Here is a 27,271-nt window from a genome sequence, read left to right as displayed (position 1 = left end):
CCTGCTTCTCCCTCTGCCTGTGTCTCTGCCTCTCTCTCTGTGTGTGACTATCATAAATAAATAAAAAAATTAAAAAAAAAAAAAAAAAACACAAAAACAAAAACAAAAATGCCTCCGGACATTGCCAAATAGCCCCAGGGGAGGCAAAAATTGCCCCTTCCACCCTAAAGCAGTGGCCTCACCAGGCCTCAGTTTATCTGTGAAATGCGTTCTAGAACCTAAGCTATTACAGATTCATCAAGAGGGTTAAATGATATGACCCAAAAGGGTTCCAGGTTCAGTTCCTGGCCAAGAAACCAATCAATAAAACACAGGGTTGGTTGGTTTCTTTCATCCATCCATCCATTCATTCATTCTCTCCATCACATGAGTGTTTATTGAGTACCTACTCTGTGCCAAGCTCTGGACTCATCAAGGGGATGTGGGGATAAATCAGACACAGTCCCTGCTCCCTAAGACTCACAGTCCACTGAAGGAAGACACAAGGTCACAGAACATAACTGCAAAGGGCAATGTTCGCTATTCAGGAAAGGGAAGGGTGTTGGGACGGCAAGCATCAAGGTGGGGGTCAGGGAAGGTGACATTTCAGCAGTGGAGAAAGCAAGGGTCAGAAAGAGCCCGGCATGCAGAGATCTGGGGCAAGCACCTCCAAGGCAGAGGGCACCAGGGGCAAAGACATCATGTGGGTAGCCACCTTTTCAAAAATGCAGAAGGGAGGGAAGGATTCCAGAAGATGAACACAAGTAGGAGCAGCAAAGACAAGGGATCCTGGAGCTGGAGGGCCTGGGTTTGAATCCAGCTGCCAAAGCTCACTTTTGCCCCTTGACCTTCAGGTAATTAGCTAAACTCTCCGGCCCTGGTCTCCTTCACCTGCAAATATATCTAATAATGGAACCTGCTGTGCAGACCTTGGGTTAAGGGCTTAGCTTGCCTGGAGATGCCTAATCAGCTCTGGGCAGCATGGACTGGGATGTGTGGGGGTGTAGAGCAGGGCGGCCACGAAGCCAGTGTGAAGCCACGGGGCTGCGACTCAGGCTGATGAGAGTATGAATAGGAGAGGAGCCCGTACAAAGCACTGACCGTGTGTGCCAAGCACTGTGTTCCTGCTTTAATTTACTTTTATTTGTATTTTTTAAGTAGGCTCCACACCCGGCATGGGGACCAATGCAGGGCTTGAACTCACAACCCTGAGGCTGAGACCTGGGCTGGGATCTAGAGTCGGACGCCTACCCAACCGAGCCACCCGGGGGCCCGTGTTGCTGCTCTGACATCCATCACTCCGTTTCCTCATCAGAGCCAAGCCCTATAAGGCAGGTACTGCATTCCCCCCATTTTACAGAGGGGGACACGGAGGCAAGCAGAGGTAAGAAGACTTGTCGGAAGGCACACGGGCAGGACCTGGTGGGAGCTGGGTTTGAACCCCGACAGGCTGGCTGCAGAGCCCCAGCACAGGCACAGAAGGAGAAGTGCAGGACACAACCAAGCAAGGAGCCCTGTTTCTGAGGAGCAGAGGTGAGGTGACTGCTGGGAACAGATCCAAGCGCGAGATCCCCCGCGGAGGGACAGGGCTGAGCCAGAAGCAAGCGGAGCTGAGGAGCACAGGGAAGCAGGGAGTCAGGTCAGTCAGGTCAGGGCCTGCTGGGCTTCTGGCCATTAATCCTATTTACAGAGACAGCAGGAAGCCTCCACTGCCCCGGCAGAGGCTGGAGAGCAACTAGGAGGTCTCCGGCCTGTCCTGCCCCGACACAGAGAGAGGCCAGGGCAACCCGCGGTGAGAGAAGGGCAGCAGGTGCCAGCATCACGTGGGCAGCCATGTCCCCCGCCTGCTGCTGCACTGAGCTGTGGCCTTTCCTCACCCTCTGACTCACCAGAGCTAAGAATAAAGCCCAGAATTATTAACGGGGGTGGGGGTGGGGTGTAGAAGGGTTACATCCAGACCCTACCGCCAGCACCCAGGAAGTCAGGCCATGGCCCTGTGTAAGCAAGAGCCTCAAAGCATCACTGCATCCTGGCACCCAAGGTGCAGAACTGAACACCTGAGCAAGACAGGGACAGGCGCTACCTGCAAATCCAAGACTCTTGGCTTAAGAGGACTGACAGCCAAGATGAAATCAGAGCCACGGCTGCCTGTCACAGGTGTCCAAATGTCAACCGCAGCCAGTAGCTTGCTCTGACCCGCCTTGACCCCAACTCTCCCAGTGTTGGGCCCTTCCCTACAAAGCATGCCCCTGCTCTCATGGTCCCCAGCCCACCCTGACCATTTTTGCTGATTTTGTCCCCAGCCACCTCCTGTCCTCTGATCAGACTCTGGAGCTTCAGGAAATCCTCCATTTGGTCACATTCTAGGGACCTGAGAGGGGTGAGGCATATACCAGCTAGAGGAATATATCTGAGGACACAGCAGTAAACAGGACACACAGCATTCATCTGTTAACTGAGCACTGCTTCCAGCTGCTGAGGACCCAGCTGTGAAGGGCAGGCCTGTCCTCATGGAACTGACAGCCTTATAAGAGGAGAGAGAGAGGGGATCCCTGGGTGGCTCAGTGGTTTGGCGCCTGCCTTTGGCCCAGGGTGCGATCCTGGAGTCCAGGGATCAAGTCCCACATCGGGCTCCCGGCATGGAGCCTGCTTCTCCCTCCTCCTGTGTCTCTGCCTCTGTGTGTGTGTGTGTGTGTGTGTGTGTGTGTCTCTGTCTATCATGAATAAATAAATAAATAAATCTTAAAAAAAGAGAGAGAGAGAGCGTCAACAGGATAAAGGGAAAAACCATACACACGTACATATATATGTGTGGGCATGTGCATGTGTGCTATGATGAAAACGACTCAAAGAGGTAGGAAGAACTTGCTGAGGATGGGTATTTCAGTAACACATTAAAGAAACAAGGGAGTATGGGGCAGCCTGGGTGGCTCCGCAGTTTAGCGTTGTCTTCAGCCCAGGGCATGATCCTGGAGACCCGGGATCGAGTCCCACATCAGGCTCCCTGCGTGAAGCCTGCTTCTCCCTCTGCCTGTGTCTCTGCCTCTCTCTGTGTGTCTGTCATAAATAAATAAATAAAATCTTTAAAAAAAAAAAAAAAGAAAAAGAAAAGAAACAAGGGAGTAAGCCAAAAGGCCATTTGGGGGGAAAGCACTGGAAGCAGCAAGTACAAAGGTCCTGCGGTAAGAACATGTCTGGTATTTTGCAGCAATAACAGGTCAATATGATTCAGCAGTAGTGGGAAATGAAGTCAGGGAGGAAGGCAGGGGACAGGGAGGGACAGACTACGCAGGATTCACAGGTCATTACAGGCACTTTAAACTTTCATTCTGAGTGACATGGGGACCACAGATTTCAGGCCTTCATCTAATTTCAGTTTCCAGAGAAATTGCTTCCACAAGTTTTCCCGCAGGGAACATCTGACAAATGTTTGGAAATATTTCTGGTGTCACTACTGGAGTGGGACTTAACGCTCTGGGCGTTTCGTGGGCAGAAGCTAGGGATGGTGCCAAACATCCATAATGTAAGGACAGCCCCACCACAGGGAGGTACTCAGCCCTGAAGAGCAACAGTGCTGGGCTGAGAAACCCCATCTAACAGAGTCCCTGCCCTCATCATATCCCGTATCAGGCACAGTTTCAGCCTTTGACCACATGACACTGGGCAACCAAGCCTGTTTCCAAAGCCATAAAGTGTGGATACCAACAGAATGAAGCAAATAAGCATGCAGTTAAGTACAGGCCAGAACATGCAGCGGGCGCTCAATAAATGTCACTGTCTTATTGGGATTACTTCCAGATCTACCTCTTCCTATGCTGCTTCGACATTTTCATGAGTTACATGCAAAATATTTCACCATGCATGAGCATGATATCGCATATGGATGGAGCCAGCAGGAGACAAGGGCTGGCTGTGCCCTCACCAAGCTGACACTCCTTCGTGCCTCGATTTCCCCGGGGGGGGGGGGGGTCCTGGCCTCCACCTCATCCTGCCTGAATTAACCCAGTCCCAAAGCACCTGCTCCGCTCACCAGGGGTTCTGATCACCCAGAGCACTTTCCCAAATGACAATCTCTGCTTCCTCCACAGGGAAGGTGCTTTGGAAATGCCTTTAAGTGGCAGAAGCTGGGAACAACAGAAAATATCAACTTCCTTTTAAGTTGATTTTCATAGGCTGTATGGGACTCCGATTTAAATATATGTGTGCACCCAACAGTAAAAAGTTACTCTTGCCTCCCTCTCCCTGACAAGCCACGTCCGCTCTGCACCGTCCCCCGCACCCCATCTCCGTATACAAACCCAACCCCACCTTTATGAGTTTCCTTTGTACCTTTCTGGAATTCTTTAGGCAAATACAGCTACATATTCTTATTTGTCCCCTTCTTTATCCAAGAGGTATTATACCAAATACAACGACTATATCTTGACATTTTCACTTAAAAAAAAGGGGGGGGATCCCCGAGTGGCTCAGTGGTTTCGCGCCTTGCCTTTGGCCCAGGGCGCGATCCTGGAGTCCCAGGATCGAGTCCTGCATCAGGCTCCCGGCATGGAGCCTGCTTCTCCCTCTGCCTGAGTCTCTGCCTCTCTCTGTCTATCATAAATAAATAAAAATAAATCTTTAAAAAAAAAAAAAAGGATCTTGGAGGCAGGCCCTGTCCTCACTTGTTCCTTTCTTCTGGAAGCATCCCCACTCCTCCGCGGAATGGCGGGACATCATCTATTTACCCAAGCCCCTGCTGCCCACCACTTGGGTTGCTGCCAATCTTTTGCTATTCCAAACAATGACTCAAGGAATCCCCTTAGAAATTATTCCTCAAACTGAAGAAAACACAGAAGGCCTGACCCAAGGGTCAACAGCTTCGCTTAATCACTCCTAAAACCTCCCAGGCGGAAAACAAGGTGGTGCGGGTTAAGTTGGATAAGCCAGAGATACACAATGAGCGTCATAAAAGTGGTGATGAATGTTGGCCCGGTCACCCCTGTGGGAATCCAGTCTGTAAAACATCACGAAATGCATCAGAAGGAAACGGAATCCCAATCCTGGAGGGCGATGTGCATCCCCACGTCCACTGCCGCATCACTCGCAACAGCCAAGACGGGGAAACTCGGGCCCACGGGCCGACGACGGGATAAAGAAACCGTGCCGTATACGGACACCACGGAGCATCGTCCGGACATCAGCAGAGCATCCTGACGTGCGTGACGACAGGGATGGACCGTGAGGGCTTTGTGCTAAGTGAAATGAGGCAAACAGAGAAAGACAAACAGCGTGTTCTCATTCGCGTGTGCGATCTGCAACAGCTGAACTCCGACGCCGGGCCGGCTCGGATGGTGGAGCACGCGACTCTTGATCTCGGGGTCTCGTGAGTTAGAGCCCCACGCTGGGTATACAGATCACAATCAATCAACCCACTTTAAGAAATAAAAATAAAGGGATGCCTGGTCGGGTCAGACGGTTGAGCAGCCGACTCTTGGTTTTGGCTCCGGTCATGATCTCAGGGGTCACGGAATCGAGTCTTGCCTTGGTCGCCACGCTCAGTGGAGAGTCTGCTTGAGATCCTCTACCTCTGCCTCTGCCCCACTCATGCACACTTGCTCTCTCAAATAATAAATCTTTACAAATAAAGAAAATATATCACTAAAATCATTTCACTTGCTTTTTATTTTTTTTTTAAAGTGGCAACCAGACAATTAAAACTCCAAACGTGGCCTGCGTTCTATTTCTATCAGATGGTACTGGTCCAAGCAATGGATGGCAGAGAAATCATCAAGGAAATGACAGCACATGGATTTGTTTTGAATATAACCTAGCCATGACCTCTGGTATCTATCTGATAAACATGAAGTCCTTTTATTAACATGAAATAATAAAAGTAGAAAGTGGTATACCACTAGAAGATAGGGGATTCACTCTGGCAAATAGTTCCTGGGTTACTACCCAGGCTCCTAACTGGTTGCTGGCCTCCACTCGGGCCTCTCTTCCACCCCACAAAGGGATACCTTCAAACTGTAACCCAAACCTGATACTCTCTGCCTGAAGCTCCTCACTCACTGCTCTTGGACCACCCTATGCCTCAGGGCCTTTGCACAGCTGTTCCCCTGGAGCCCTGACCCCTTCACTGCCCTGCCTGCAACCCAGAGGCAGCCTTTGGGCCTCAGCAGAAGCAGCCCTTCCTCGGGGAGGCCTGCCCACCTCCCCACCTCTGTCAAGCACATCAAATCCCTGATTTAACCACCTCAGGGAGCTCTGTACATTTCCCACAGAGCACTCACCATATAGTCATTAACTACTTTTTTCAGATATTACTTGATGTTTGACATACTATCTTAACACTGTAATGTTTTATATGTCCTGGAATATGCAATACAGCATATAACACATTATGTGTAATACACATGATAACAAAAACCACATAAATGGCCATTTGCTGAGGTCAGGGGTTGGCAGACTTTAAGTCCATGTGCCAAATCTGACCCTCTGCCTGCTTTGTCTCCAAACTAGGAACCAATTTCACATTTTTAAAATATAAAATATAAAACAGATGATTTGCCTGCTTTCAAGCACAGTCACTTGATTTGGCCTTGGCCCACAAAACTATTTACCACCTGGCTCCTTCCAGAAGAAGTCTGCAAACCCTGGCCATAGGTCAAAATTGTTGAAGGTCAGTTAATTTCATAGGACTTGATCTGATGTTACTTCAGACATGAATTTTTCCCCCACCTGCCCTCCCCTGGACTATCACCTCTGTGGGGGCAGTGAATGCCCAGGCAGTGACCCTGGATTTTTCCCCTCCTACCAGCTGCAGCTCCTAGCACATGGCAGGTGCTCAGCAGCACCTGTGGGATCTATGAACCAGACACCAGAGTCTCCGCAAACTGTAAACATAACATTTATGACCCATTACACGAGGCACACACCCGGCCATGCCTGAAGGACACAAACACAAATAATGTTCCAAAATCCACCATAGGGATGGATGCACACCTCTGTGCCTCTGTGATTATCCTAGGAACCACCAAATTGTGTACTTTAAATGCATGAATCATATGGTGTGTGAATTGTATCCCAAAAAAGCTGTTAAAAAAAAAAAAAGACGATGACGACCCAGGGTCATTTTAACTATTTGAATTCTCACCTCACATAGGTTGCCTTTAGAACCTGACACCCTTCTCAAAAACAAATACACATCCTTCATCACCTCAGTAAGAAGATAAATCATCTAGACAGGACTCGTTTGCATTTGCTAAAAAATAATAATAAATTTGAATGCTATGTCTTTTCCCCTTGCTATGTTGCTTTTAACTAGATTACGTGTCCCCTTAACCTGAGATTCCTCACCCTTGGCACAGCTAACATCTGGAGCCAGATCACGCTGTTGTGAGGCTGTCCTGCCCATGGCGGGATGTCCAGCAGCATCCCTGGCCTCTACCCACCAGATGCCAATAGCAATCCTCTGCCACCAAGTCATGATAACAAAAACGTCTCCAGAAAGTGCCCATGTCCCCTTGTGGGGGCACAATCACTTCAGTTGAGACCCAACTGTTTTAACGGTTTTTCTACATGGCCTCACTCCTGCCACCAGTATCTAGTGACTCCAAAGACCATCCACGTGCCTGTCCATTCATTTAAAATGTTTACTGAGCCCTGTTTGCAAAAGGAGTTGAACCATGCGATCCACCTATCTATCCTGCCCTCAAGAAGCTTAGAATCAGATACAGGAAGTAGGGTGTTAGCTATACAGCTATAACAAAAGATTTTTCAAGTACTACGTGTCACTGAGGAATTACACATAAGTGACAAGAGATCTCCAGAGCAGTCAGAGGGACTAAGTCACCAAGTCAAGGGGATGAAAACTCTGTTTCCTCATCCTCACAGCAGGGACAACATGTGCTTCTCAAAGTCATCGCAAGGATGAAATCTACACATTACGTTATTTCATTTTCATCCCCCAGTGGGATGTTCCCATTTTGCAGGAAAAGCAACCAAGGAACAAAAGGGTAAAGCAACTTGCCCCAGGTGGCACAGCCTGGAAGTAGAAGGAGTGGATGTCAACACAGGCAGGCTGGCTCATGCCGCAGGTACCGCCTCCCCAAGAAGTCGAGCACGGGACAACAGGTGGGCACCTGGTGACCTATTAGTGAAAGTCATTGTCATTGTTGCTTCCACTTGGGAGCTCAGGGCAGGTTTCTCAAAGTAGGTAAGACCTAAGGGCAGCAAACATGCCGAGATGTGCCATCTCGGAGATGGGGCAACGCGTTCTAAGGGGAGCGTGGAAGAGTATCCAAGACAAGCTTCGGGTACGCATGTCCATCCACAAGGAGAACAGAACGCCAGGAGGGGGACTGGGCAACAGATGGGCAGGGAGGATGGGCCAGGGCCTGAGCAAGTTAAGCAAAGGAAAACCCAAGCCTCACTTGGGATTCCCACCAGGAAAGTGCTGCATCATCCACACGTTGCAAAAGCTCCCAGGCATTGTGAAAGCGAGAGCCTCAGTTTCTGGCTCATTCTTCTCAGACCCTTCTCTTGAGTACGGCCCAAAACAGGAAACTGGGAAATCCACCACCATCCTCTGAAAGTTCCCCGAGAGGCCCCCGCCCCAACATCCGAGCTCTCCCTCTTCCCTATCCCAAGGTCCCTCTACTCCAAACAGAAATCCAAGCTGCGTGCTCCCGATCTGTGCCAGAGAGCATCACAGGGAGATGGACCGGGAGGACGTGGTGTCCAAGGGAGGACCATGACGCGGTGGTCAGGAGCACCACCCTTGGTGCAGACAACCTAGGCTGAAGCCCTAGCAACACCTCTTCCTGGCTGTGTGCCCTTGAGGAAGTCACTCCACCTCTCTGACTTGTGGTCACTCACTTCTCAGACTGTTAACCCTCCGTGTTCGGGGAGAGGTTAGCCGTTGGGGGCCAAGTTCACCGCTGTCACCTCTAAAACATTGCTACTGCTACGATTATTGCAGCCTCACCACCCCCGAGTGAGCATGACACCCCCAAGTGAGCTCAGGACACCATGTGCCACAAGGCCGAAGCCACTCAAGAGATTTTTATTCCATCTCGTTCCAGCATCAGCCAGAGTCATCTGGCACAGCCTGCTGGAAAAGACTGCTCCGGGCCACCCCGGAGTCCTGCTGTCCTGCCACTGACTGGGAAGCACCCACAACGGCTATTTTAAAACAGGCCACTAGGGACACTCCCATCACCGTGGCAGGATGGTGCCACGCCTAAGAGCCTGGACTCTGGGCCAAACGGCCACCATTCAGTCCCAGCTCTGCTGCAATATGAGCTGTGGGATGTTCAACAAGGTACATAACCTTCCTAGGTCTCAGGTGCCCCATCTGTAAAATGGGGGTGATAACTAATCTACCAACTTTGTAGGCTGTTCTGAGGGTTAAATGGAAAGCATTTTGAACGAGGCCTGGGATTCATGAGCAACAGGAGTGTGAGTTAATACTCTCATCAGCCTTAACCTAGCCCGGCAAGGCACAGTCATCTCCCCGGCCCCCCCAGATGCAGCCCTGACACCCGCCCGCAGGTCTCTCACTGCTCCTTGAGCTCACCCAGCTTCTTCCCACCGGCTCTATCCTGGACCTAGAATGCCCCGGCCTGGTCAGCAACATCTCATCCCTCCACGGCTGCCTGAGATGCCAGCTGGTGGAGAGAGGCCTCATCTGGCTAAAGTGCCCAACTCCACCAATATTCACTAGGACCTAAATGCATATTTCCTTCAGCACCCCAAAGTTTATATTCCTGTAGCACAGGGCAGGGGTTCCCAGCCAGACTCTGGGTTTTAATCTGGTTCTGCCGTCTACTAGCTGGGTGACATCACCTCTCTCTGCCTGTTTCCCCATCCATCGGATGGGAATAACCACAGTCCCTTCTCCAGAGGTTATTTACTGTGGGATGAAATCACGGTGCTCATAAGGCATCTAGAACATTCCCTGGCACTTAGGCGTGCTCTAGAAGTCTACGCTCTCAACTCTTTTTCCTAAGGAGTTCCAACTGGAACTCTACCTGGAATCTTCCCAAAAAAAGACCATGCCCTTTCAATTCACCTGCATACAGTAGGCTCTCATTCAATATTTGTTCGGCAAACAAAAGAAGTGAACCAAACTATACGAGGAGCAACCCAGAAACATGCAAAGGAAAGCTAGAGATTCCATCCCGCCTGAAACCCAACAATCCCAGTTATGGGCACGGGTCCAAAGGAAACAACTCCAAGAGCAAGAAAAGGAGCAGTCTGTATATGCTGGCCCCTTCACAGCCCAAACCAGGAAGCTCCCAGGCACGCTAGAGCTAAGCAAACAAGGGCAGAGGATCCCGTTGAAAATGACCCAGTTGTCACAAATCAAAGTGAGGGGGCACCCCCAGCTCTGCAGAAGCCATCAGCAAAGAGGGGCAGGCGCAGGCCCCCTGGGTCCACACTCTAGACCAAGAACTAGAGCAAAGACACCACCTACAAGGAAGACTGCCTATGAGCTGGGTGCCAGTCAAGGGAAGGTTCTGATCAAGGAAACAGTGCTTAAGGTGGAAGGGACCAGGGCAGCTTTTTTGCTAGAGAGGTTTAGATACCATCACAGCAAATCCTTCCACAGCCTGGACATAGACTATAGCACTGTGCATGTCTCCTCTTGTCCAATCCCTAAAATAAACCTCTGACAACCCAGGTATTACTGTTCTCCATGTGATAGATGAGGAAACTGAGGCACAATGTCCAAAGTTCTGGACCTGAACCAAGAAGGCTGTGCTACCCAGAGAAGCAGAAGTTAACCATGGCTGACTTGGCCAGGGGTGGGTGGGGAGATGGACCCAGGACCTTATCACCATCCATACTTTCCCATCTCAGCATCCTCGGACTCCCCTTTAGACCAGAGCAAGGGACTGCTGTGTACCGATGATGATGACCATTTCAACAAGGACAAGGGACAAGCAGTAGTGACAGGACCAGCACTCAGGAACAGGGCTAGCACCTTAGTCTACTTGAATTCTTTTAAGTTGACAATTCTGTGAGGTGGGCACTACCATCATTCTCATTTTGCACACAAGAAAACCGAAGCACAGAGAGGTCAAGGGACTTGTCCAAACTCACACAGCTAGCAAGCAGCAGAACTGGGATCTGAATGGAAGCTACACTAGCAACCTGTACTGCTATGTCCCTCTGAGCATCCCCCTCCGAGAGACAGGGAGGCCGCTTGTGTCACTCACCAGGGATGTATTCCCAGTATCTGACCTACAGCAATAAGAGGATTAATTCACAGTAGTGGGAAGAAGGGAGGGAGAGACTGGAAGCTATTAATTCCAAACCCACGTTTCAGGGTGCCTGGGTGGCTCAGTCAGCTAAGTCACCGGCCTAAGTCACTTGCCTTCACCTCAGGTCACGATACTGGGATCCTGGGGTCCTGCCTGAGAGGTCCCTGCTCAGCAGGGAACCTGCTTCTCCCTCTCTCTCTGCCCACCTCCCACTTGTGCTCTCTCTCACTTACTCACAAATAAATAAAATCTTTTTAAAAATAAACCCCAAATCCTTCACATTTTCCTCTGATATCAGCTTCTCCCGATCAGGGAATCCTACAGCCTCTGCTGGCTATCTCTGCACAGCACAACGTCTCTGAAACTAGGATGCATGCCATAGCTGCCAGGCCTTTTGGATTCGACAGAAGGCAGGCCAGCCCGGATCCTTGATTGATCCTCATTGAACTCACCTTTAGGGACAGCAAGAGGCTTTTTCCTAAGTTTCCAGAATCAAGAAGGAAAAGTGAAAAATGCAAAACAGCAATCGCCGCCCCCCCCTCCACCCACTCCCCCTCATTCCCCACCCCTCCACTCCTCCCCCCCACCCCGCCTCCTCACTACTGCTCCATGCACAACACTGCAATTAACTTTAACGGAGGCGGCGGGGCGGTGATTGTCAAGCAACCTGACCGGGCCAGCTTGGGCAGAGCTGCCAACGGCACCTCCGACCACATCCACCTGCCTTGTCTACACACTTCCTTCCCCAGGTCAGGGTGTTTTTGCCAAACCCAGGCAGAGAGGAGGTGATAAAATCTCCTAGCTGACAAAGTACAGCCCTTTCCCATGGGCACGGTCACCAGCAGGCCACTGTTTTCTGCCTGGGCCCACAGGAGAAATCCTCTCTGCACTTGAAAGCGGATTTGCCCGGCCAGAGGGTCACGAATTCCAACCACTTCAGGCTCCCGTACGCGCCCTGTCCCCCCCATGTCTGTACGGTCCTCGGGGTGGGGAGGCACACGGGACCCTGAATCCATATCCACATGCAAACTACCGAACAGGTTCACTGGAGATCTGACATCAGGTGTGGGGACAGGCCTGGAATCCACTAGCAGGCTACAGCCAGCTGCACAGTGTCACAGTTACACGCCCATGAGTCACCCGGAAAAGACAGAACTGCACGGAGACTGAGTGTTAGCCAACTAGCAAAGCATTACGTTACCCACGGCCGCATGTGGCCTGAATCCAGGCGAGGGCTTCTTTTTTTTTTTTTAAGATTATTTATTTATTTATTTATTTATTCATGAGAGACACAGAGAGAGAGGCAGAGACAGAGGGAGAAGCAGGCTCCCTGCAGGGAGCCGGACGTGGGACTCGATCCCAGGTCTCCAGGATCACGCCCTGGGCTGAAGGCGGCGCTAAACCACTAGGCCACTGGAGCTGCCCCAGGTGAGAGCTTAACCTCAGCATCAGGGACACGTGCACCCTGATAACTCTTTGTTCGTGGGGGAGGGGGTGGGGTGTAACAGCAGCAGCGTCTACCCAGCTCGGGCTTGGAGTACCCTCCCTCCAGGTGCGATAACCTAAAACGCTTCCAGATGTTGACAAATGTCCCGCGAGGGCAAAATTGCCTGGCGTTGAGAACCGCTGACCTGGGCAGTCTGCGGAATACCCTATGTTTTCATTTTAGTAATGAGCTGGTTAATAGCTATTTGGTAAATACTTGAATACAGCCACCCTGTGACTTTGCATGTGTTCCTAAAAGTGATAAGCAACTGCGTTCAGGATACATCGATTTAGGTTTTAAAAAAGTGAATTGCTGGGACGCCCAGGTGGCTCAGTGGTGGAGCATCTGCCTTCAGCTCAGGTCGTGATCCCGGGGTCCTGGGATTGAGTTCCGTGTCAGGCTCCCCACAGGAAACCTGCTTTTCCCACTGCCTGTGTCTTTGCCTCTCTCTCCGCATCTCATGATAAATAAATCAAATCTTTTTTTTTTTTTTAAGTGAATTGGTTTAAAGGAAAATATTAAGTAACCAAGTACACGGCAGCCTCTCCCAACACCTTTCTCCCACTAAAAAAGCAGAAAACCAAATGCTCACTTGCCCTATCGATCCCATAACTTACAGGTTCTCTAGCCCAGCAAGGCTATTCAGGAGACTCCCAAAAGCTGTGGACTGAATGGGGACAAGCCACGGATGAGGGCCCAGTCCCACAGGCACCGAACCTCAGAGGTTCTGTCTCCTGCAAGGGGCACCTAAGAGAGGACGAGACATGCCCCTCCAACACCCACCCACTCAAGACTCCCTTCACATTTTTCCCAGAAGCTCCCTGTGCAGAGGCTAAGACAACAAGGCTGGGACCCATCCGCCTCGAGAGGGAACAATTATTAGCAAATTACTTAATTAGGTCCATGTTGACATTTCATCAAGTAAATATGTCAATGAAAAAAATGGGTCATATCTGAGATGCACTAGTAAGTGAAAACAAAAAAAAAAATGAAGAGTTGGTTTTTACAGGCTCCCATCCCTGTTTTTACAAGACACTACATATTTAGCGTAAGTGGCAAAAACAGATTGATTTGAAAGTTAAGACGCCAATCTGCCAATAAGAGATTATCTCCAGAAGACTGTAGTTACGGAGGATTGTACTATATACTCCATCCTGTACGGTTTCATTCTATACTGTATCTCTTATAATATCAGACCAAGAAGAGAGTCAAAGAAAAAAGTCCCTTTAAATAATTCAATCACTGCCATGTCTATGGTAACAGAAAACCTGGAACCTTCCAAGTATACAAATGTCAGCAGTTCTCAGAACTGTTACAACTTGGGGCACCTGGGTCGCTCAGTCAGTTGAGTATTTGCCTTCAGCTCAGGTCATGATCTCGGGGTCCTGGGATCGAGTCCCCCATCGGGCTCCCCGCTCTGGGGAGAGCTTGCTTCTCTCTCTGCCCCTCCCCCCTGCTCTTGCTTGTACTATCTGAAATAGAATCTTAAAAAAAAAAAAAAAAAGGACTGTCACAACTTGACTTGTATGCCATCGATTTAAATACTTAAGCAAGTACGCAACTATGAAGAAAAGCATGGGGAAAATCAATTTTCCCCATACACCAGCCCAATTTCAAAGCTGATACTCAATACCCCAGCATGCCTCACTCAGACCCGGTAAACACCACAGACACCTGGTAACAAAACCACAGACACCCAGTACCACCACCACAGACAGCCAGTAACAACCGGGCCAATTAACCCGAATTGTCTCAGAGTCTGGGGACAGGTGTCTGAATCCATGTGGTCAGGCTGGGCTCTTTCCCAACTCTGCCAAGGCCTGCATGGGCCCAGGGGTTGCAAGGAAATGATAAACCAGAAGAGAATCACGACACCCGAAATGCCCTCTCCACTGCCCTCGGCTGTCCAGCCTCCTAACCATGGCCAGTGCCCACTGGAGCTCTGCATTCCCTGCGCCTTACCTCTTCCTTACAAGTATGTAAAATATGCAATGTCATCATAATGCCACCTTTACAGGTGAGTAAACTGAGGCTCCCAGAAGTAACCAGCCCAGGGTCATATGCTGGGAAGTAGCAGGACGGATTTTGAAACACAAGCTCCTGAATCTGGCCTCTTTGATCCCAGACAGAGAACTCCCTGGCTTTCTTTGAAGCTGTACTTTCTTGTCCAGGAAGCCCCATGACTTGAACGGCCAATGCTGGTCCCTCCCCTGTAGCCCCTTTGAAAATAAAGAGGGTCTGACTCAGAGCTGAGCCCGTTCTCCAGCCCTTCAAGTACCCAAGTGAACTGGAGGTGGGCCACCAGACTTCAACACTGAACGTGGTGTGGCCCACCCAGACCCCAGACTTCTCTCATCAGAAAGATGAGAGAGCCCCATGACACTATCACAGCAGTCCTCAGACAGAGTCTAATCTACCATGTGTCTTTTCTCCTTGATCTTGGGTTAGTGACAATGATCTTGAGGAAGATGCCTTATCACAGGGCTCCTAGATAATGTAACCAAATTAGAACCGCCAGGTCATCTTCCCAGCATCCAGCAGCAACAACTTGCCTCTGGGCCACTGGTCTCCAGCTTCTAGGCTGACTGGAGGGACCAGAAAAAACACTGTCACTAACATGCACCGATCGTCTGCCCTCCGTAATAAAAACAACCCTATTGATGGGTATCCTTAGACTTTGCTAGAATGGTGCATTGAGCCAACCCCTTCAAAACAAAACAAAACAAAACAAAACAAAGCTCTAGCTAAAGTGAAATCTTTTCAAATGTTCTGAGACACTTGCTCTACTCCTGAGAATATGCTCCAAGGACTAAATCAACAGGCATAATCCATGTGATACTCATTATGTTTTCTTTTAAGGGGGGAAAAAAAAGAAGAGACAGCAATCTAAATGTCAACCACAGGTAATAATTATGTAAATTATAGTCCACCAATACAAGGAACTATTGCTTTGACACTGTATAATTTAAGAAGTTATACAGGAACGTGGGAAAATCCTTCCAACAGTAAATGAAAAACCCTAAGACTGAAACTGATAGGCATGGTCCAGGGTGCCCTTGCAAACTACACACAAATCTGCACAAGAATCAGATGTTAACATGCCAATAAATAAACAACAGCCTGTGGAAAAATATCTGTGAGCCACATGACAAAGAGGCAAGATTCCCAAATCAAAAGTGTCTGCAAATTAACAGGAAAAAGACAAACCAGTGGAAAGATGGGCAGAGAAGACATAGGAAAAGACACACGTAGCAACCGGGAAATATGCTGGGGGACACTCAGCTTCTAACCAAAAGAGAAATGCAAGCAAAAATAAGATATATATATATTTTTTTTAATCCATCGAATTAACAAAGTCAATTATGCCCAGCACCTGGAATGAGGCAGAGAAACATGAATTCTCATTCGTGGTCAGTCAGTGGTAATAGAATGCATTACATTCTCCTTTCTGGGGACACTGGGTGAGCAGGTGAGCATCTACCTTCGGCCCAGGGTGTGATCCTGGGGTCCCGGGATCGAGTCCTACATCAGGCTCCCTGCATGGAGCCTGCTTCTCCCTCTGCCGGTGTCTCTGCCTCTCTCTCTCTGTGTCTCTCATGAATAAGTAAATAAAATCTTTTTAAAAAATTCTCCTTTCTGGAGAATAACCAGCTAAAACCTATTAAAAAAACTTACAGGGATCCCTGGGTGGCTCAGCGGTTTAGCGCTTGCTTTCAGCCCCAGGGTGCAATCCTGGAGTCCCAGGATCAAGTTCCACATCAGGCTCCCTACTTGAGCCTGCTTCTCCCTCTGCCTGTGTCTCTGCCTCTCTCTCTGTGTGTCTCTCATGAATAAATAAATAAAATCTTAAAAAATAAAAAAAACTTACAGAATTTTGACATTACGGACAAGGACGCTTACTGGAGCACTGTTCACAGGAATGGAAAATGGAAAAAAAATAAAAAAAAAAAAAAAAAAAAAAAAAAGGAATGGAAAATGGGAAATGACATAAGTGGTAGTTAATAATAGGGAAAAACCACTGAGTTAATTATAACAAATCTGTAACTTGAAATATCACAGAATTATGGATATTATAAGTTATGCTGTATTAAATATCATTACATGTCACATAAAGAATATGCACATACACACTATGTATTGACACATATCATACGTTAAAGTAAAAAATAGCAGAACGATGATTTTAACATAATTCATTTTATTTAAACGTGTTTATGTTTGTAAACATTTCTATGGTCACAGAAAAGCCCGGAAGAAGACCTCAGTTTCTCCTAGCCCAAGGGAGCAGCAGGTTCACACATTTTTTAAATAACTTGGTAAATTGAACACCAATAAAAAAATAAATTAAAAAAAAAAAAAAGAAAATAAATAAATAAATAAATAAATAAATAACTTGATGATGGGGGCACCTGGCTGGCTCAATGAGTAGTGCCTATGACTCTGGATCTCGGGGTCGTGAGTTCAAGCCCCATGTTGGACAAGGGCTTATATAATATGTAAAATGTTATATAATATTTTATAGAAATAGAAAATACATAATATAGAAAATATATACAAAATATAGAATATATAAATAGAATATTAAAAATGTATACAAAATATAGAATATATAACTAGAATATTTAAAAATATATAGAAAATATATACAAAATATAGAATATATATAGAATATTAAAACATATAGAAAATACATACAAAATATAGACTATATAAATAGAATATTAAAAAATATATACAAAATATATACAAAATATAGAATATATAAATAGAATATTTAAAAATATATACAAAATATATTTTAAATTTAAGTAAATAAATTGTCCATGGGATGTTTGTTTTGTAAAATGGAATGTCACTTTTGTAAATCAGACAACAGACGAAACTGGAAGGTTTATGTGTAAAAAATTAAATTGGACTGCATTAGCATGATGAGACTGAGTAAAACTTCACACGTTGTTAAACTGTTGATGTCAAAGCTCTTTGGAAATGACAGAGAAGGCAAAGACTGCTTAAAACGTAACCGTATCTTCTTAAATTGGGAGCAAAAGCCAAGCACTTTCCAGGCTGAACTCCCACAAAAATTCTCTCCTACAGAGAGAAGCAACGTGAACCTGGTCAACTTCCAGCCGGATTCCTGGCCTCGAATGCCAGGAACACAACAGGTGTTTAATAAATGCTGGTGGGTCCAAGAGCAGAGAGCAGCCACCGCGCAATCAGAACTATCAAATTTTCAAAGCACAGATCCTTCCACCCAACCATTCCTCAAGGAGGAACTTATTCTGCTGAGTCATTTGCATGGACTTGCACACATATGCAAAAATGAATACCCGGGAATGCTCCAGGCCGCAATGTGTCTCATCTCAAAATTCTGGAACCAACCCCAACAGCGACCAAGGTGGGACTGAGGTAAACATATGACACGGTCATAGAAGAGAAGAATGCATGGCTTGGACAGAAGCGTTATTTCCTTTTTCTTTCGATTTGCATGGACTTAACGTGGGGGAAAAAAAATCCACATCAGTTTTTTTAAGTGTAAGGAGCAAAATACAAAACGTTTAGAATATGAAGCTCTCTAGGGAAGAAAAAAAGATATAGGTATTCTCGTGCCCCTCCATACATATTTGCAGGTGCCTGGCATTTTTCTAGAAGGATACTCAAGAAACTATCATCAGTGGCTGCCCCTGGGAAAAGTGGAGGAGCCATATTAAAATGTTTACTTTCCCCTGTATTCTCCTATTCACCGTTTTTAAAATAGCACAATCAAAACAGTTACCACACAAGATCTTCATGCAATCAGCCAGATCAATTCAAAATCTAGTGTTTTTTAAAGATTTTATTTTTAAAGCAACCTGTACTTTCAACGGGGGCTTGAACTCAACTCTGAGATCAAGAGTCACATGCTCTTCTGACTGAGCCAGCCAGGCGCCCCTCAACATCCAGCTTTAAAAGAAGAGTTTCCTAGCAATTTAAAGGAAGTCATCTAAACCAGTCACGAAATGCCTCTGGAAGAGAATCGAGGGCAGCGGGGAATCCCAGCTTGGTCTGACCCTAAAGGGTTTTCAGCTACGGTTCAGAAACAGATGAGACTCATAAAAAAATAAAAATAATAAATAAAAAAAAATTAAAAGCATTGAATTTAATTGTAAAAACCTGAGACTCATTCCAACATTAAATGGATCAGAAGCCCACGCCTCTGCAAGTATGGCTCTATTTCCTCGCCAAGCTTCCTCTTTGGAATTTTCAGGCCCCTATTATTACTACAAGCCATTTTATTAATGCTTTCTGCGTTTTTGCAGGATGCTGTAGGCAAGATTTTTATGAGATGGGCTCTGTAGTTCCTCTGAGTTAAACTCTCTGATACTTTGACAACTCCACGCACCCCAGGGCCTTTGCACCCGTGGTTCTCTCTACCTAATACTTCTTTCCCCAGTCCTTTCACGACCAGCTTCGCCATTCAGATCACAGGTGAAATATTATCTCCTCTGAACGGCTGTTCCTGGATACCCTTCTATCATAGCTTGTACCCCACCCCCAATGTTCCTCCCAGTTTGTGTCTCTGCGGCACTTACCACTACCCAAAATCGTTCTGGTCATTCCTAATGTAAGCTCCATGAGCACAAGGACCTCATCTATCTTGTTTGTGGCTGTATGCCCAGTATCTAGAACACAGTAGATGCTCAATTAACAAAAGACTGACAAAATGAGTAAGAAACAGTTGTGGGAAGAACAAGCAATCAAATCCAGTGTTTTGAAGTTGTGCTGGGGAAAATTAAAGAAATACTCTCCGACGAGAAGGGCACCTCCCAATCAAGTAACCACCCAAGGGGCCTATAAAAGGTAAACTGAGATTCTCAGAGAGGAAAGGGAGAAGCCTCATAAAAAGTCAATTACTACCTCCCCAGTCATCTAGACCCATTTTCCAGGACTTGGCAACCTCCCCCAGGACGTGAATCCCACAATTAAGCTAAGGGAACACTTAAGTAGAACCTCAACTTCGTGACTGTCCACCTCTCCTGGGGCAGTTTAAAATGAGAGAGTCAAGGGGCACCGGGGGCGGGGGTGCTCAGTCGGTTAAGCGTCTGCCTTCAGCTCAGGGTGTGATCTCAGGGTCCTGGGATCGAGTCCTGCGTGGGACTCCCTGCTCAGCGGGGAGTCTACTTCTCCCTCTCCCTCTGCTCCTTCCCCTGCTCCTGCTCTTTCTCTAATAAATAAAGTATTTCAAATAAATAAAATAAAACGAGGGAGTGAAGGGTCCGAGCCAATCTCTATCATCACACACACTCCAGCCAGAATGAAGGAGCACAGAGGAACACAGGCCTGGGTGCAAAGAGGCGAGCAGCAAGGCTATGCCTGCAAGTTCCTGCTCCAGGGAATTAAGAGTCTAACCTCCTTATGGTCTCATTAAGCTTCTCCAAGGCAACCCCTGTAAGCCAATTACACACGAAGGGCAACAGCCTAACATCTCGCAGGCATGAAGGCAAATCTTGCCCCAGATTTATTCTCCAGATGCCTCCAATGGCCATGGGACTTTACCACCCAAGGGATATGTGGCAATGTCTGGAGGCATCTGTGTTGGTGCCACACAAGGTGGGGTTCCTGGCACCCGGTGGGGAGAGGGCCAAGGATCCTGCTGAATGTCCCACAGGGCAGCCCTTACAGCAGAGGACCACCTGGCCCCGAATGCCAAAGTGCCAAGGCTGACAATCTGTGCTTCACGCCTACTGCCCCTGTCCCGAAACTGGCTTCCCCAAAGCGCCCCCACCCACCCTCAGCCTCCAAGAGGCAAGTACAGGTTCCATGCCTCCATCACGAGACGCTATCCCAGTTCCCATGCCAGGCTTGGGGAAGCCCTCGCCTCAGGATGTTCAACCCCCTGGCATTATCCCCAATCCCTTTTATTAGCACTTCCTTTTTGCAAAATGTTCAGGCAAGTTTTGATGGGTTCAAGGTTTACTAATCATTAGGCTATGATAATAAAAGCTAGACCTCATCACCCTCATGCCCCATGAAAATCTAGAGCCAAAAGACACACAAGACACTTGCTTCAAATTCCTGGGGCAAAAAAAAAAAAAATTCCTGGGACATTGGCAATTTGTTTCTCCCCCTGCACACTCCCCCCAGCCAGAAACCGGCCAACATGAACTTGGTGGAGCCCTTGGTCTTTGCACCACCAAACGAACAAGTCGCATGGGCCCCAGGCACTTCGCCAAAAGCTTTAGGCTTCCAGAAAGAGGATGTCCACTCAACTGGCCACGGGTGCCAGGTGGCTCCCTCATGGAAGGAAGCGACCTGGTGAGAAAGCACTAAGGGAAAAAAGCGAGCAACACTGGGCTCCAGGATTGAAGCCACAACAAGGAGGTCTGGCAATTACAGCAAACGGGAGCCAGAAGGCCTGTTCTGGGGAGGGCAGCCCCAGTTGACCACTACCAGGTACCAACACGGGCCCCACTGCTATCACATCTTCTGATTTTTCAGAAGTCAGAAATAAGTGTTTTTCTGCACACTCTTTCTGTGAGTAAATAGCAGCAATGACAGGAATTCATAATTATAAATAAGGCCAAGCCAGCACACTGGTGGACTAGATCTATACCTTAGAGACTCGAATTCAAATGCTGATTGACCCTAGTATGTGTGAGGCACTGAGTCCTGGGAAAAAGAGAGGAGGAAGACTCGGTGCTGACCCTCGCAAAGTAAAATCTACGCCGTCAAGTGTGCAAGCCAGAGGGCTCAAGCTCCCTGGGTATCCGTTCCACACAGGTGAGTGACTCTTCCGTCAGAGACCTCTGGAGAGAGGCTGCAACGCAGCTCAAAAGCCATTCCAGTGCCTTGTGTCATTCTTTCCTTCACAAATATTTACTGAGCACCTACTACATCTCGGGCACCATTCTAAGTGCTAGGATTATGGCCATAAATAAACACAGGCCGAAAAAAAAGAAACAAACAAACAAACAAAAAAACTCTACTCCTGTGGAGTAGACCTGTTGGTGGGAGTTTACAGAGAATAAGCAAAATAAATAAAATATCTGGTGTATTAGATTGGTTCGGGGCCAGGGGCAGGTGGGGTGGGGGGAAGCCTGAGTGCAGGGAAGGAGAGAGGTACATGAAAGTGGCAGAGTCAGAGAAAAACTGCCTAAGGTGCCATCTGAACAAACATTCAAAGGTAAAGGAGTATTCCAAGCAAGGGAAACAAGTGCAAAGGCCCTGAGGCAGCCTAGTAACCAGGGTGGCAGGAAGAAAGTGAGAAAGTAGGTGATGAGGTCAGAGAGGTGTTGGGGCGATTCTGCTGACTCCTGTAGGCCAAAGCCTTTTGGCTTCTGAGCAAAGTGTGGAGTCACTGCAGGGTTTCAAGCACACAGGACCTGACCTGTGTCTTGAACAGGACCCCTCTGGTTGCTGGGTTAAGACTAGGGGTCAAGGATGGAAGCAGAAGAGCAGGAGGGAGGGACTGTTCAAATCCTGGAGTGAGCCCATCAACAGTGGCTCCGGCCAGAATGGAGGAGGGGGGGTGTTGTGGGAAGCTGGCAGATTTGGAAACATTTTGAAGAAAAAGGCAACAGGATGTGCTGACTTCAGAGATGTGGAATAGGAGGGGGAAAGGGGAGGGGTTGGGTCAAGGATGCTGCAGGTTGGGGGCCCTCGGAGGATGGGGCTGGTGTTACGGGACATGCAGAGGGTCCGAAGTTCCGTTTGGGACAGGCTAGGTTGGAGACGCCCCGTCTCCCACTGGAGACAGCGGTTCCTAAAAGTTGAGTCCACGACCACACTCAAAAGGCAAGTCGTCTCCAAGAGCATCACCAGTGGAACCAGTCCAGCTGGGGGAAGGAGAGCAGGACAAGGCCCTGAAGCGACCCAGAGAACCCCAAACTAGCTCTCACCCGGCCCTGTCCCCTCAGTTTCCCCTTTTCTCCTCACAGTCATTCACCTTCTACCCTTGGGCCCACCACGCCACCACTCCAGGCCTCCGCTCATGCCGTGTGGGGAGGGGAGGACCCCATTCATTCTAGGGTCCCTTTCACCTCTAACAATCCAGAGGGGGAGACTGGAAGGAGGGGTGAACAAAAGGGGGAAGAAGGGAAGGTGGAAGAAGGAAAAAGGATGAGTCTGAAAACCAACAGGAAACGCGCAGGGGTTGGTGGGGGGGGGGCAGTTAGGGGTGGAATACGGCTCTTCAAAGGTTGTCATGAAGCCCAGAAGAGCTATTAAGGGACAAATTACACGGAGTCCCGGGGCACCTGGGTGGTCCAGTGGTTGAGCACCTGCCTTCGGCTCAGGGCATGATCCCAAGGTCCCAGGATCAAGTCCCACATGGGGCTCCCCACAGGGAGCCTGCTTCTTCCCCTGCCTATGTCTCTGCCTCTCTCTGTGTGTTTCTCATGAATAAATAAATAAATAAAAGCTTTAAAAAAAATTACACTGACTCGGGCCAGATCTTACCCCAGGAGGAATTTTTAATAGCTTCTAAAATATTTCTGTTCTCCCACCCCTTACTGATTCAAATACTCAGAGATTCACTGAGTTGTCTGAGGCAAACGGCAGCTCAGGAGCCAAATACTAGCAGGCTTCCACAAACCGCAACACAGATCTGCTACTGGGGTTCATCCCCAGCCACAGCAGGTGCAGCAGCAAAAACTAACTCGAGGGACGCCTGGGTGGCTCAGTGGTTGAGCATCTGCCTTTGGCTCAGGGCCTGATCCCAGGATCCAGGATCAAGTCCCGCATCAGGCTCCCTGCAGCGAGCCTGCTTCTCCCTCTGCCTCTCATGAACAAATAAATAAATCTTAAACAAAAAAAAACAAAAACCTAACTTGACAACTCCAACCGGTGTGGACCGTTCACAATTACTGAGCATCAACTGTATACCAGGCAGCAATGTTCTATGCACCTGCCAAGGATTCGCTCATTTGTTCCCATGTGACTGCTCTTTGCTCAGTATGGTGTTCTCGCCTCCATTTTCCAAATAGGTAAACTAAGGCACGCCGGAAGTAACTTGACTGAGCAGCAGAACCAGGATTTGAAGCCAGGGGACGCAGGCACTCGCTCTCAGGCACTGTGTGCTGCTTACTGATTTTTCTCCCACTTTGACATTTTTCCAATTTTTCTATGTAATAAATAATTTTTAAAAGTTAAGCCACAATGGGGCACCTGGGTGGCTCAGTGGTTGAGTGCCTGCCTTTGGCTCAGGGTGTGATCCCAGGGTCCCAGGATCAAGTCCTGCATCAGGCTCCCCGCAGGGAGCCTGCTTCTCCCTCTGCCGGTGTTTCTGCTTCTCTCTCTGTGTGTCTCTCATAAATAAATAAATAAATACTTACAGAATAAATAAAAAATAAAAGTTAACCCACAGGGAGAGGCCCAGGCCCATTCACCCAACCATCATACAAACACCAGCCAGAAACAGCTCTTCTTGCCAGCACAAACAGAAAAAAAAAAAAAAAAAAAACCCAAATGTTGGTGAACTCAACACCGATTTGGGTAATGAAGCTCCTCTGATCTCTCATCCCAGAACATTTGCCCGGGTGAGGGTGGTTAAGTCAGTGGAACCCTCACCGTGGGCCATTTCCACGTTCTGGTTTTTCCGGACGTTTCCTGAAGCTCAGAGGCAGGCACTGGCCCAGGAACAAAGCTCTGATAAGAGTCTCACGTGGGCCAGTCCCTTTAATTTCTAAACACACGACCTTGGTCAGGGAGAAGCCAGGCATAAGTGGTGGGGTGGGGGAGCCCAATCCCTTCCCCAGCAGTTGATGAAAAAGTCCAAAGGAAGGAGGAGCAAGTGGAAACATACAACTTCATCTTTAGAAAGAATGGTAAAAAATATTGTTTAACTCTGTTCAGGGCACAGGCCGATCTCACTCTTCAAACAATCATAACCATAAAAAGCCCCAAAAGTTGAGGCTTTTTTTGAGGAGGGGATCCTGCTCCCATTTTACAGATGAGGAATCTGAGCAGAGAAAGGTAAAGAGGCTTGGCCCAAGGTCACACAGCTTAACTGGCTGGGAGGCTGGCCTCCCCCAGCCTTAGTGTGCCACCCTAGCAAACACAGAAGCCACCTTCTTTCTGTTGCATTTGGTTTCTCCTGCTACCTGGAAGTTCTCATGCAGCAGTGGGCCAGCTCTCAAACTCCGGTTCTAGGCTCCACACCTCCCCGCTCCTACCCAAAACTGGGGCATCCAGGAATCCAGAAGGAGAAGAAACATAGCAAAGTCTGCAAGCTCAAAGACTGGGTGGAGAGGGAAGGCCAGCCATTGCCTTCCTCAAGAAAACCACCACTGGATAATTTCTGTAGCAAAAAGTCCAAGGAGAAAAAACACAATTGGCTTCCCGGAACGAGCTTCTCAAGCTAAATAAATTGTGAGCACCCCCAAACACACTGCGCTTTGGAAAACCTCATTAACCATCAACTGCCAGTTGTCATCAATAAAGCACCTCCCTATGCAAAATCTAATTTATGGTTGCCTATTTTTTTTTCCCCTGTGTCATCCAGGAGAAGAAAATAAACAAGGAAACACTCCAAAAGTCATAGCAACACTAGACCAAGATCCTCCTCTGAACTCTGCTGAAATAATCTTGGTGCTGTTATACCCAGCATAGGGAGCAGGGACTCCACAAGCTTTTTCCAGAGTCCTACTTTGCAAATGCTCAGTTCTCCAATCTCCCCAGACCCTGAATGCAAAAGCATCTTTTCCAGCCATGTGTAAATCTGTGATCTCATTGGCCTGAAAATTAGGTCTATTTGGTTGATACCCAACGCCCCCCCCCAAAAAAAAATAAAGCCTTCCCTGGGACCCTCAAAGGATGACTTTTTCGCACTCCAGAGGGAGCCTGCAAGGAAAGGGCCACAAAACAGGACAAGGAGGTATTTTTGGATGCTAATCACCAGCTCCTAACAGGCAAAGCTGTTTTTCTCTCCTGAGTCCTAAACAAAAGGGGGAAACTATCATGTCCAGATTTGCCTATTGTTCCTACCAGTAATTAAGACAATGTGACACAGACGTGCCCTCCTGGAACAAAGGGGTAAATCGCATTACAGGGTAAACTAGAGCCCAAGACAGTGGGGATTAAACCACAGAAAGTGGACTTCGGAGCTGGGGCCAGGCGCAGCACTGAACACGCAGAGGAAAACTTGCCAGGGCGAAAGCCACGTGCATCCCCACTGAGAGGAGCCTCATGTTACAGAGGTAGGATGGCACAGGTACCAGGGTCTGGGGCATCCTGGGAGGGGGGGGTGGCACAGGTACCAGGGTCTGGGGCATCCTGGGAGGGGGGGGTGGGACAGGTACCAGGGTCTGGGGCATCCTGGGAGGGGGGGGTGGGACAGGTACCAGGGTCTGGGGCATCCTGGGAGGGGGGGTGGCACAGGTACCAGGGTCTGGGGCATCCTGGGAGGGGGGGTGGCACAGGTACCAGGGTCTGGGGCATCCTGGGAGGGGGGGTGGCACAGGTACCAGGGTCTGGGGCATCCTGGGAGGGGGTGGGTGGCACAGGTACCAGGGTCTGGGGCATCCTGGGATGGGGGGTGGCACAGGTACCAGGGTCTGAGGCATCCTGGGAGGGGGGATGGCACAGGTACCAGGGTCTGGGGCATCCTGGGAGGGGGGTGGGGGGGTGTCAGGTGAGACACATCAGGGATGAGCAACCCTACTTTCCTCCCTGGCTGTTCCCCCCAACTTCCCCTAATTCTTCCCCCTGTTTCCCCCAGATGCCCCTACAGTAATTAAAGCGGCAGACAGAAAGTAAAAGATGGCAAAAAAAAAAAAAGTGTAACCACAACCTAGTAATGTTGATGCAGCACGCCCCGGGGGGGGGGGGGGGTAAACATCCCTTCCACAGCCCGCCAGCCTCTTCCCAGCGCAGACCTTCGCCAAGGGGGCGCCCACAAAGGGGATGGGAGAGCTTCATGCGGGGGACACCCCAACCTGGGCCGCCCCCCTCCCCGGAGTCCCCCTCCGCGGAAGGTTATTTTTAATTGCACGGAGGCCACTGCAACGCAGGCAGCCCCCCGGCCCCGTCTCCCCCGCCGCGGAGCCCGGCACAGGCACAGCCCCCGCCCTGCTCCGGAGCTCCCCGCACAGGCGCACACCCCGCCCCGGAGCCCCCGCGCGGCCGCCCAGCACGTACCCAGAAGGGGTCGGAGCCGTCGGCGCTGCAGAAGCCGCGGAGCGCCATGCGGCGGGCGGGCCCGGGTGCTGGCGGCGGCGGCGGCGGCGGCGGCAGCGGCTGCAGGGCGGGAGCGCGAGCCGGAGCGCGAGCGGGAGGCGGCGGCGCCCAGGCCCTGGTTGGCCCGCGCGTCACGGGGATGCGGCGCCCCGCCCCGGCCCGGCCCGCCCCGCCCCGGCGCCCCGCTCACCTCCTGCGGCGGCCCTGCTGGGCGCGGGGGGGCTGCGCGGCGCCCAGGAGCCCGGGGGCGGGGGGGGCACGGCACCGGGAGCGGTGGCTCCGGGAGGCGCAGGTGCTGAGCCCCGGGCCGCCCCGAGGGTGCCCCCCACCCCGAGCCGGGCCCCCCCCCCCCCGGATCCCTCCAGCCGCTTGCGGGGCTTCCCCAGCCCGCTGACCCCAGAGCCGG

General features: G+C 49.4%; 1 protein-coding gene across 2 annotated transcripts in view; it reads right to left on the bottom strand.

Moving 5' to 3' along the window:
* ABCC1 (ATP binding cassette subfamily C member 1 (ABCC1 blood group)) overlaps positions 1-26,955 on the bottom strand; it is a 136,180-nt gene extending 109,225 nt beyond the window's left edge. For both annotated transcript variants that reach the window (XR_013384956.1, XM_077906741.1), the window contains exon 1: positions 26,827-26,955. Coding sequence is in view for 1 of the 2 variants with exons in the window: in XM_077906741.1 (XP_077762867.1) it covers positions 26,827-26,874 (48 nt within the window). In the remaining variant the exon portion in view is untranslated. The remainder of the gene's footprint in view (positions 1-26,826) is intronic.
* Between the last annotated feature and the right edge of the window lie 316 nt (positions 26,956-27,271).

Source organism: Canis aureus, chromosome 8 (genome assembly GCF_053574225.1).
Source record: "Canis aureus isolate CA01 chromosome 8, VMU_Caureus_v.1.0, whole genome shotgun sequence".
In the NCBI taxonomy this organism is placed as follows: domain Eukaryota; kingdom Metazoa; phylum Chordata; class Mammalia; order Carnivora; family Canidae; genus Canis; species Canis aureus.
This window is presented reverse-complemented; position numbering and strand designations above follow the sequence as displayed.